The sequence below is a fragment of the Platalea leucorodia genome, assembly GCF_965183815.1.
Source record: "Platalea leucorodia genome assembly, chromosome: 3".
NCBI classification, from domain to species: domain Eukaryota; kingdom Metazoa; phylum Chordata; class Aves; order Pelecaniformes; family Threskiornithidae; genus Platalea; species Platalea leucorodia.
The window spans coordinates 10,945,565-10,957,797 of NC_138825.1; the positions used below are offsets into that span (position 1 = coordinate 10,945,565).

The 12,233-nt window shown below is 49.0% G+C and overlaps 1 protein-coding gene across 2 annotated transcripts in view; it reads right to left on the reverse strand.

Annotated features, from left to right (window-relative positions):
• The window catches only part of SLC1A4 (solute carrier family 1 member 4), a gene marked incomplete at its 5' end in the record, with an annotated part of 37,615 nt that extends 25,745 nt beyond the window's left edge, over nt 1-11,870 (reverse strand). The window contains 2 exons of one of the 2 annotated variants that reach the window (XM_082305766.1): nt 1,108-1,150; nt 11,335-11,713. In XM_082305766.1, the coding sequence (XP_082161892.1) occupies nt 1,108-1,150; nt 11,335-11,603 (312 nt within the window). Of the gene's footprint in view, nt 1-1,107; nt 1,151-11,334 lie in introns of both variants that reach the window. The other variant, XM_082305765.1, reaches the window with a different exon arrangement.
• Nucleotides 11,871-12,233: the final 363 nt, after the last annotated feature.

A 12,233-nucleotide genomic window follows, 5' to 3' on the forward strand; every position in this document is an offset into this window, starting at 1 on the left:
CTAGGGCAACAGTTTACTTTGATAAATAAGCTAGACACCTCGCAAAGGCAGGGTACTTCTTTGGGCTTGTTTTCTTTAGATATAAAATAGGGGAAAGACAAGCTTATGTACTTGCCTATTGTGACAACAGCAGCACAGAGGAAAGGAGGACTTCTTTATTTCATCTCTGAACATACAGAACCCTGACACCTGAGGTATCACAGAATATCCTTTTCTTACTGACATTTTTGTACTGCTCCTATTTTTATTTATGGCATATTGACTTGTACTGTATTATATATACGCTGAAAACGGAACTTGATTTTAAGAGTTTGATCTTGTGTTTGATATGAAAGCAAACCCACAGAATACTATGAAGGCAAAAAATATTATTCTGCTCCCGTATCATAAAGAATCGCTCTGCCCCATAGCAATATTCTCAACAGTGTCTATCCTGACATCTAAAATTAGCAATAAGAACTAAATCAAAATCCTCTTGGAGCCCCACAGCTTCTGTCCATCAGTTTAAACCACACTGTGTTCTGGTGCCAGTTATCATCCTACCACACTTAGTCCTCTGTTGGAAGAGAAGTCAGGCTGAGCAATTAATTCAGCAAGGGATATGATGGAAAATACTGAATAAAAGCATCAGGCAACAGGTAATGGAGCTGGGATACCATGGAAAATACTGAATAAAAGCACCAGGCCACACATGAGAGCCTACAAGTCTTTAGCCTTGTCTGTTCTGAGCCCAGCTCCAAACTATGTACCCAAGGCTTTCCCAGCTAGCTCCTGCAAAGTGATAAGCAGCCTTGCACAAAGCAGAGTTGCCATTGCTGCCCAACAGGGCACCCAAAGTACGAAAGTTTCAAGACCATTTTTGGTGGAGATACAAAACATAGGCTATGAATATGCCTTTTTTTGAGGAGTATTTTTCAAAAAATCAAAATATTTGCCATGGAAGTTGTATGTCTGATTACGTCAGCTGCTTTTAAAAATCCCACCTACTCTAAGTAAATTAACTTTTGGTATTTTCCACACCACCTTTCTAGTCCTTTTTCAAAAAAGAGCAGCCACTTTGTCTGTCTGTGCACTGTAGCTCATGTCCAAAGTCCACACATATCTTACCGTTCGGAAAGCTGCAGCAACAAGATTTGCAGGAAACAGGTTTCTGTAAAATACAAACAAGAAAATGAAATATTTCTTGTAGAACTTCTGAAACAAATGCACCAAGGTGTTTTACTCCCAGAAACTGCATTCCTTTTGCAAAGGCAAGCATATTGGCGTTAGTGAGGTACGTACTACAGAAGATACTCTGGCAGCATGGAGCAGATGTCTTGCTACGTCTCCAGGGGTGTGAATGCCATCTTCTTTTGCTCAGACAAAAAGGTCCCTGCTTGTCTGCCACACCTAACCATTTGGGTAGGGGCACCAGAGGCAATCAGACAGGATGCTAGTTATACACACCTATCAACCACTGGCTACAGAAACTGTCTTAGCCACACCAGCTGCAGCAACAGCTTATGGCCTCCAGGGTCAGGCACATTTTTAACATTACTCATGTGATTACACTTTGCTCACAGCATCAACATGAAGGACAATCCAATCAGCAAAATCCACTTAAAAGAACGGCTTAACCCTTCAACACAACAAGGTCAGCTTCCCTGAACACCGAGGTAAAGCAGAACAATGTCACGGGCTAGAGTTGTCTGCAAGGGCTTAAGTGGTTAAACAGCACAGATGAAAGTAGGAGCAACTCGTATGGAAAGTTGCAACATCCGAATTCGGTAGTGCCTTCATGCAGAAATGCAAATCGAGCATCAGGTCTGTGCAGAGAGGATAGCATGCAAAGTGACATACACTTCTACTGGGCATCCAGTGTATATGTGCATCTATGAAGCAACAAGGACAGGAAAAATGGTTAACTGGACCATGTAAGGAAAAAGTTGCTTCTTGTTGTATTTTATAGTTGTTTTTAATGCTACACTTCCTTTCTCCGCTTATGGTGAGCAAAGAGCATGTGTTCCCTTAGCCAAATGGCAGCTTTTTTTGCTGTGTCAGAAAGCAAAATAGGAATAAAAGCTGATCTCTGGGGTCATGACAGGACCCTAGCTGGCCAGGGCAGGAAGGCTAGGGGTACGAACTGAAAACACGGCCAGCCAAATGCATCAAGGAGGCATGGCAACTCTTACGGTAAGGAAACAAAAGACCTTACCCAGAGCCAGTTAACTGTGGCAAAAAAACATTTGGGTAGCTGCTCCCCATCCTTTGCTCCTTGGGCTGCTGCGAGGAAGCTGCAGCTCCCTCCAGGCTGTGCCCTGCTAACCTCCCCCCAGTTTTTGCTGTATTTACCCTGGCAAACATGATTTTAAACCAGGCTTTCAGTTGTGATCATTCCATGAATGACATGGAAAGCGTAAATCCGAACCACAGCAAGAAACGGAGCAGCAGAGTCAGATCTTTGAAAGCAAGAGGGAGATTAAGATACGGAACAGATAAGGACTTTGGACTTTTCCATTGCACGGCTCCATTATCCTGCCGCACAGTGAGGGTTTTCCCACAGCCTTGACAGCAATGTAAAGTACATGGACCTTCATCAAACAAGTGGCTGCTGTGAACTACCTCAGCCTCTCTCTCTGTTGCATTACACGTGTATTAGGAGGCAGCTGCAAAAGCCAAATGGCTGTGAGAATAGTTTGGCTTCTGGAGTCTACGTTCCACTGAGCATAAAAGAAACAGCAACTTTCTCTCCTTAAAATTTGACAATACAGCTGTCTGTCTGAAAGTAGGAGAGCGAGCTCTAACTCTGCAAAGATGCTTAAGAATTGGTCAAATAAGATCAATGGAACAGCTAACATGCATCAATTCTTGCACAGCTGGAACTCTCTGGTGGATAAAAACCTCATGTAAAGTAAGAGCAGACTTATTTTTATCAGGAGTAAAACATTACATATACAAATGGACCCAGCTCAGTGCACAGTTTTAACTAAAGAAAAGAAAACACGCTATTGGGAAAATAAGGATATTTCTTTTCAACTTTTCATAGCAGGATGATTACTTTTTTAAAAAAAGAATTGACTGGATTTTGAAGAAGCAAAGAGATGAAAAAAGACTAAAAACCAAGCAAAAATCATTTTTTTTTTTTAAATCAGCTTTTCCATCCTGATGAAACAAAGCCAAAGGAAGTAATCCTAAAGCCTAAACACTATGGTTCTCCAATGTTTAAATGTGGCCGAGAAACCAAAGCCTCCATAATTTACACAGTACGTCAGGCATGGGCCTCAGTAATTAAACACTAACTTAACTCCAAGCATATACTTAAAGCACATACTTGAGTGATGCCAGCAGCCCTGCTACAGCAAGGCAAGGGGCAGGTTCTTGCTTCAAGTGTGAATAGCACTAAAGCTATTCAAATACGAGTATATAGCAGTCACTCTTCCTTATCCCCGGAGCACCGGTTGCAGGACTCGACTCTGAGGACAGCAAAGAGCGTTTTTGACAATCTACCAAATAAAAAATTCAGCAGCTCATAAGCATCTGTGTGTTTTGTTCAATCCAACTTTGAAGTACACCTGGCTGCAAAGTCACAACAAGATGTAAAAAAAAATGTTTTGCCCCCCTTTGTTTCAAATCCCGAAGTTTAAGAACGAAACGTGTTGGGTCATAAAAAGCAATAAAGAAATAAATGGCTTATCTTAGAGGCACGAGTTCTGCACAGAGTACACTCATCGCTCACCTAAGATCAGTCAGCGTGTGAATTAAATTAAACTTTAATTATGGGTGGGTCAGACCACAGGTTTTTACCTTAAGATGGATTTGTGCAAGAACACCACGCCAGTGCCTAGAAAAAAAGGGGTAGAGATGCCGCGTGCTCCAGGGAGAGCCAAAAGCTGGCTGGTGACCTGCCTGGGCTCATCATGTGCTTGTGCTTGCAGGCTTTGCTCATCATGCGCGGCGAGGCAAAGTTCACCCACCACAGAAATCCAGACCCAGCTCTGTCCCTGCGAGCCAGCATTCACCGTGTCCGTAAGCCTAAGCAGAGGAGTTGTACGGAGAAGCACAAACATCCCTCCTGTCCGGGGGAACCAGTGAACAGGAAAGCTGATGAGCTGGGTAATTGGGCATGCAAATTAAATGTGGGTGTCTGCCAGTCAGTTTTTCCGTGCGGACCAAATCTTGAGAAGTCTTTTTTTGCTTTAAAATCCTGTACCAGATGTGAACGTAGAGTTCAAATAAATCACCAGTTAAATCACCGGATTGCTGACTATTGCTGCTATTTCTAATGGCCCCATCCCTGCCACTGCTATGCCTCAGGCTACAGAACATGGATGCCTTTTTGAAGCAGATGTGGGCTGTCGCAAGAGCACGCCACCGAGGAAAGCCTGAGTCTGGGTGATGAGGAGCGCAGCACAGGGGTCTGGGATCAGGCAGCCTTGGCCCTGTGATGCAGAGAGACTAAATTTGCTGTATGTGGCAAGGATGAGATGAGCCAGCAATGCGTGACATTATGGCAAGGGGACAGATGTGCTGCACGCACCCCAGGTGCTTCACCACTGCCGGGACCTCGCTCCACAGAGAGGGATGGATTACCCATGCACGGACCCAACTGCCTTTGTGGCGCAAAGGCAAAGTACAGAGAGACTTTACTCCCCTCACCGAGCAGCAGGCAGGGAAGTCTCTCTCTGCCTATTGCAAGTCGTGCAGACAGAGCCGCCCCAAAAAATTATCAGAAATCCATCGGACAGCTGTCAAGGGTGACAGCTGTGTCCCAGGGCTGGAGCAGCAGCTGGGCTAAGCCAGGAAACCGCCATGTACCTGCGCAACAGAGTGTGAGAAAGCACCCCTCTCGGATCCTCTTAAAATAGGAACCAGAAAGCGGCAGCAGCAAGGGAGGGAGTTTCAGGGTCCGAGTACTTTCTGCTTGAATACCGTACTCATCACACCATCTCCCCATGCGCAGCCAGATCAATGCAGCCTTCTCCTTTTCCCCAGGGAAGAGCTGCTGCCACCAGGCGGGAAGGGACCATTACTCCTCTAACCAAATTCAGCAGGAAGGTCTCACCGTATTTTTGCTGTAATAGAAATCTTAGTTTAGCTGCAGCATCCGCTGCTGGGAATCCCAGGTGACTAAGGAAACCTGGAGCTGTAAAGGGACCATCAAGGGGCTGTAGCTCCCATTCTTCTCAATTTTGATATTACAGGCAAATTCCTCTCCTCCTTACCCTCTATCTTTCCACCAGCAGGATAAGGATGGCACAGGAACTCCCTACAGGCATGTGTAAGGGATTATTATTAATAACTGTTTCTAAACGATTCTTTTGCTAGAGCTCTGCAAACAACTTTGCTCTGGCAGCAAAAGCATGAAGGGAAATCCAGGCAAGCAGAACGAAACTCTAAAATACTACACATTCCTCTTGCATTGCTTCTTACAAAAAGGTTCCACTTCTGAGGCCAAAAACCTTGCTGTTGGAAAACATATTTTTGTGAGGAAGCCTAGAAAAAATATTCTGTGTTGCGTTATCTCCTGTTTTTTTTCAATGAAGTATTTTCAATAGTTGGAATCCACTGACAGCAATTTTATTGCCATTTGTGGCAACCTGCCAGAGCCCAGTTTGGATTGCTCTGGTACCTTTATTTTTCTTTCTGTCCCAAGATTTTCATTCAATACCACACAACAATTTTTCTCATCTCCTTTTTGATTTGTGCATGGATGTACTGGACACGAGTGTGTGCATTTGCTTTAACATAGAGAAACTTGAAAATGTTTACTTATAGCAGATATTTGATACTTTTTTGCCTTAATGGTCCGGTCTGCATCTTTGTTGCTTGGAAAGTAAAATGTAACTGTGAGGAGTCAGGACTAAAAGGCAATGAATATAAAGAACGGAAGAAAGAAGCAGAAATGTTCAGAGGCTTCCTAAAAAAAAATCCACCAGACAGTCCAGGCACATGAATGAAAACACTGAGTTCTTCCTACAAAAATCAGTCAGCAATCCCTATACTTCAAGAAAGGATCCAGGCTCAGAAAATGACACAAGCAAAGGTGGACAGTAACATTTACTATTTCCCTTTTATCTGAGGTACCCCAGAGTTAAGAGCTAGCCATCCAGCTACGAAACCCAGTGGTTAGCCTATCCTGGGGACCTGCCAGTGGTGTAACTGCAGCTGTTCCCCAGCCACTTCTTATTCTATTTATCACTACAAAGGTGGCATCTCCCCCTCCCCTCCTAACAGTCAAGTTTTGCTCTCTTTCCACACTGGGATTTCAGAGACAGCCTTCACAGTTGCTGCTTTTGGGTGACTCACCGGGAAGACCGAGGCTATAAGAAACAAGTGCTACCGGAGCGACTGGTGCCTGAGCGAGGGTCACCGCATGAGTGCTCTGGACCCCGTGGTCCACCCTGGCCATCTGCTCTGCAGCCCAGCCAGCAAAACGCGCCCGATGCTTCTCCCCGCACTCAAGCTCACGCCTGCCTCCCCTCTGGCTCTGAAGGCGCTCGGAGCCAACGCACAGGCTGGCTGATGGCACCGTGGGTGCTCCCTTTGGCAGCACAGAACCTTGGGCAGAGAGACAGAAAGGGCAGTGAGGAGCAATAAAATTTAAACTGCTTTTGCAGACTTGCCTGGCAGCCTGAGAAACCCTGACCTTACTGCTCGGGGCAGACACATGGACCTCTGTGTACCCTTCCTATAAAAAGCAGATGATGCTACTACCTCCTTCCCTTCCCGGACTGTTACAACTAGAGCTGGATTGAAAACAGAATTCCTTTCCCAAAACCAATTCCACAGTTTCAAAACATGTTTTCATCCCAAAACTGGGCCAAAAAAGCCTGTTCCAGACCTTTTTTCCCCACTAAAAAAAAATTGTATTTTGTTGAAATGTTCCTTTTTGATGAGTGAGATTTTCTACTCAAGTCTTTTGTGTAAAATTACAGCAAAACATTGACCTCACTGAAATGAAACACCAGGATCACCCGCTGTTGGAAATTTTGACAGGATCAATAGGTTCCTGTGAAACTGTTTAATTTTGTTGAATCAGGAAATATAAATCAGAGCTAAAACAAAACTCTGGCCGTATTGAAACATGCAGTCTTGACAACTGCCTGTCAAAAGTGCTAACAAATCAATAGATTCTTGCGAAACAATTGATCCTGCTGTTTCAACCACTTTCCAACAAGCTATAGGTGGGCTGCTGGTGGCTGGGGTCACCTCCTTGTCACCGCCTCTCTCCTCCTCAACTGTTTCTCCCTGGTTAGATGCCCGGCGCAACCAGAGCCAAGCTGGCTCTCTGCAATGTCACCTACCCAGGTGGGTGCCGAGCCCCAGAGCCCACCCTATCACAGCTAGCCTCTTCCTCTGCCTGCTACCCACTTCATCACCAAGCTGACAAGAGCTCTTTATTCTCCGTTGCTTGGCCTTCTCCACCAAACAAACGAGTAAGGGATGAAACAAGAAATTCTAAAATTTCTCTTCACTCTCCTCATCTTCTGCTGGCACTCGGTGCTCACCAATTTGGTACAACCGAGCTGCTCTCCATGCCAGATGCTCTGCAGATGTTCACAAGGTCCACCTTCAGCTAAGACCACGTAGAGTAAGAGTGCTCCAGAGCCTGGCTTAATATAAGAGCCTGAACTGGGTGCTCTGGAGAAGCCTGTCTTTCTTCACTGACATGTGACAGAGTTAAGGAAATCCAAGGTTGCCCCTTGAGTTCAGAGCACCACCCCACTTTTTTTGTTTGTTTGTTTGTTTTTTGTTTTGTTGTTGTTTGGTTGTTTTGGGGTTTTTGGGGGGTTTTTTTTGTTTGTTTTTTTGGTTTTTTTTGGTTTGTTTTAAGCCATCAGCCTTGTAGAAGCACCTCTGAACTCTTACTGGATCCCTCCTGTGATAGCCGAGCTGCAGCTTCTCCCTGCCTTTGGCCACGCTCATCTTTTAGGGAGCTTCAAAGAGCTGCCTGCATGACAGGCCTGAGATGAGATGAGATGAGATGAGATGAGATGAGATGAGATGAGATGAGATGAGATGAGCCATCAGCATCCCTGCTGTGGTGCCCAAAAACACCTTCAGGACAGCTCTGCTGTCCCCACCCTGCATCTTGGGGCAGAGGACAGCGTGCCTAAGCCCTGGCCAGGCATGCTGAAGGCTGGCCTCCTGCACTTGCCTGAAGGGAAACCAGGAGGGTGCTCTGGCACCTCCAGCCAGAGGAAGGCAGACAAATTAGACCTGGAGACTATGGTCAATGGACAAAACAAAACAGAGACAGCCTTTCAGTTCACCAGTGAGTCATCATTCATTTGCTACCAAAGCCCAAGATAAATCTCTTTTCCAGAGGTCGTGTCTGTATGCACACATGCATGTTTGTATGGCAGCTTTAGACTTGGAAATGGAAAACCGTGACCAAGAATTAAGCTGGCCTCCAGACATTGCTGTGACAATGGAAAGCAACATCTTTGGTCATTAACTCATGCACTTCCCAAAAGCAGAAGGGATTTGCATCCTGGGAAAGGACAGCCGGTGTCATCCCTGCAGAAGCCATGGCAAATACTGATTCACAGCTGTGATTTCCTCTTTGCTGTTTCTTCCCTGGGCCACGTTCTACATCTGCTTTTAGTGCTGTAGGGGAACTCAGTTTACCCATTTGCGCCTCATTTTTACCTTTTATCTGAAACTGAGCAGCGAAGCCTTGAAGGACACAGGCAGTCTTGTGACACAATTGAAAACAAAGTTTTCTTGCGTCTAATAGAAAGTTTCATGACCAAAAAGAGAGAAGGAAAAGCAAAGAGCAGGATGCTGCAAGACCCACCCACACCAAAGGCAACGGTTTCAGCCCTCCAGACCCTATAGACTCAAGGCCTCATTAACTGACGATGAGGTTTTTCTGGTACCTTCCACCACAGCAGGGACCAACATCGATGCGCAAACCAGAACACCCACATTTTCAAGAACAATTAAAAAAAAAAAATTACAAGGCAGAGGGAGGGAGATATTATTTCCAGAAAATCACATAACTCCCTCTATCCCTGGGTCTGTCAGGGATTTGTGCTACGACTGGGAGTTTTAGTGACGGCTGTGTCCAAATGCATCTTTTCTGGACTGGATTTCGCTGTCGCTGCTGTGACAACTGGAGTGCCCAACAATGTGGCTGCAACAGCCCTTCCCCGGGGCTCCAAGAAAAAGCTGAATTCACAGCCCACTGTACATGAACTGGGGGAAAGCCCTGGCCCCTCATTTCCGTGAAGGAAACCCCTCCGCAAGTGGCATGCTTTACCCAAGTCTCATCATTATAAGCGTTACTTTGGAGTTAAGGACTCAATCCCACCACCATTACAACCCTTCGAAGATGAACTCTCTACCTGCATTTACAGACCAGAGCAAGAAGCAGCTTTCTGCTCCCAACCTCACAGATGTTACCCACAGCCTGCAGCTCGCTGGAGCATCCCTGCCCTGTTTCTCAGCTACATCCTACTCCGTGCTGTGTGGTGACACGGGAGTGAAACACCAGCTACAGCAGCCACGCCAGGATGCACCCGGGGCAGGCACCGCTACAGTCGTCTTCCCAACTCTCCCGGTTGTGCTGACTCCTTTTTTTTGTAATTTTCCTTCACCTGCCTAGACTTCCATTCAACTCTAGGTCACCTTCACAGCCAGCACACCTACTCCTACTGCCGTGTTATTACTTCTTAATGTGCTCTGTCAGGAATTGCTGGTCCTTAAGAGACGTCCTTAATTGTTGATCCTTAAGAGAGGTGGGCTGAGGACACGAAGTACATGGTTGCCAGTGAGACAAACCAGACTTACTTTCTGTCCAAAGGGAAAATACTTCTCTCTGGGGGAGAAAAAGACATTAACGTGGATTTCTAAATACAGTTTTGGGCATTGTGTTTTTGTTTTGTTTTTTTTTTTCCCTTTTTTTTTTTAATTAGTTGCCACATCCATTTACCCAGACACAGCAAAAAAGTCTGAAAAACTGAACTCGTAAAAGCAAAGAAAATGATCTAAATAAAAATCCCCCACTCAGCTTTGCAATTACTAAGATATCTGCTAAGCACAACTCTCCAGCCACTTTGCTGGTATGCAGGTCACCTCCCTCACTCTTCTGTTTGCATCTTGGTAGCAACATCTACCACCTCCAAAGTCATTCATCTTCCAATGTTTCAGCAAACCTCCATGCTCCCTATTGATGCGCTATCACTTCCCATGACTCCCTCAGCTACGCTCACCGGCAGAGACCCAGCTGTCGCTCCCCAGTTTTCCTTTATTCCACCGCTTTTCTCAGGCACCTGTAATACACTTTTCTATGACTGCCCAACACTACTCAGGAGTGAAAAAGTGGCAAAGCCAGACCTGGGATAACAAAACACATCAGCTGTTCACATCTGGGGTTCTGCACCAAGATTCATCAAAGCACAAGGGACTGCAGTTGGAAGTCTGATACTCAAAAAGCTGGCTGGAGGTTTGCCTCATTTGTTTAAGTGTTCCTCTCTTACTTAAAGAGCTGGACAGATCTCAACAAGACACCGGCTCAAAAAAAAAAAAAAAAAAGAAAAAAGGTGGAGTCTGCAACTTTGCAAGGAGGAATAAGGATAAAACAAAAAGCCTATGATCTGGTTAGAAGTGGAAGCCTTGCTTCCAGGTAGTTTTGGGGAACGTGAGTCTTGTCTTTGCAAGGTGCAGAGGTGGGATGGGAAGGTCACAAACATACAGGGTGTCCTGATGACAGACTGTGTTTAGGGTATGTCCTCAATGGAAACACGGGGTTGCATTTCCATGCCCGCACCGGCGGGAGGGCACTCTAAGAGGCAGGTTGGCATTTGTGTGAGGAGACGGAGTAAAGGGTGAGGGAATAAAAGAAAAAGGTGCGTGTGAGGGATGGGGAGAGCTGCCCTGCCCTGCCCTGCCCTGCCTGCGGGAGACGGGGCAACTACAGGCAGCCGGGCAGGGCAAGGTGCCAGGCAAGGCCATGCCTGCCCTGCAGCCAGCACCCAGGAGCCGCTTTCCCTCCGGCTGGGACCAAAAACGGGCCCAGGCACCCAGAGCTCCGAGCAAGACTCGGCTCATCCTCACAGCCAGCGAGCCTAAAATTAAAAATAAAGCGGGGGAGAGGCAGAGCACCACACAGCCCTATACCTGACCGGGCTGCGGGTACCTGGGCAGAAAGCGGTGCCTCTGGAGAAGCCAGGATGGGAAGTAGAAGGAGGAGAAGGAGAAGGAGGAGGAGGAGGAGGAGGGGGAGGGGGAGGGGGAAGGGGGGGTGCCCCCGGCTGCAGCGTGCAACATCGCCGGGTCTGTCATCATCCTCCGGCGGCGGCGGGGAGGGCGGGGAGCGGGGAGGAGGTGGGGGGAGCGGGGCGGCCTCACCTGACGAGGTCGAGGAAGGAGTCCACCGTCTCCTTGCTGGTGGGCACGGCGCTGGGCAGCCCCAGCTGGGGGGCGTTGAGGGCGGAGGCGCCGGCGCCGGGGCGGACGATGAAGCCGAGGGCGACGGCGAGGCCGGAGGCCAGCAGCGTGGTGCCTAGGAAATAGGCGACGGCGATGCCTCCCAGGCGGCCGAGCGAGCGGGTGTCCAGGCTGGCGGCTCCCGACACCAGGCTGCAGACCACCAGCGGCAGGATCACCATCCGCAGCATCCGCAGCAGCAGCTCCCCCGGGAAGGCCAGGTAGGCCACCTGCGCCGGGCCCAGCGCCGCGCCGCGCACGGCGGCTCCCAGCGCCACGCCGGCCACCACCCCCGACACCGTCAGCAGCACCAGCGCGTTGCGCCGCAGGAAGCCCCGGCAGCCCCGCAGCCGAGCCCCGCCGCCCCGCTGCTGCTGCTGCTGCTCCGCCGCCGGGCCCGCCGCCGGGCCCTCCGCGTGGCCGTTGCGGCCGCTGCCCGCCTCACCCGCCGCCTCCATGCTGACCGGCACGGCGGCGGCGGCGACGGCGCCCTCCCCGCTCGCCGGCTGCCTGCGCGGCGCCTCGTGTGCCGCTGCCGCCCGCCGCTGGGCCGCCGGCCCCGCCGAGAGGCCCGGCCCCGCCGCCGGGCCCCGCCCGCGGGGGCGGTGACCGCGCCCCGCCCCCTCCCCCCCGCTTCCGCGGCCGCTGCCTTCCCGCCCGCCGGCTCGGGGCCCCCCAGCGCCATCGCCGCCCGCGGGGCCCGCACGTCCCCTCCGCGCCCCCACGGAGCCCCCGCGCCCCACCCGCGGGCCCTCGGCGTGCCCACGGCCCCGCCGTGTCCTCCTGGTTCGCACACCCCCCCTCGGTGTCCCCCTCGGTGT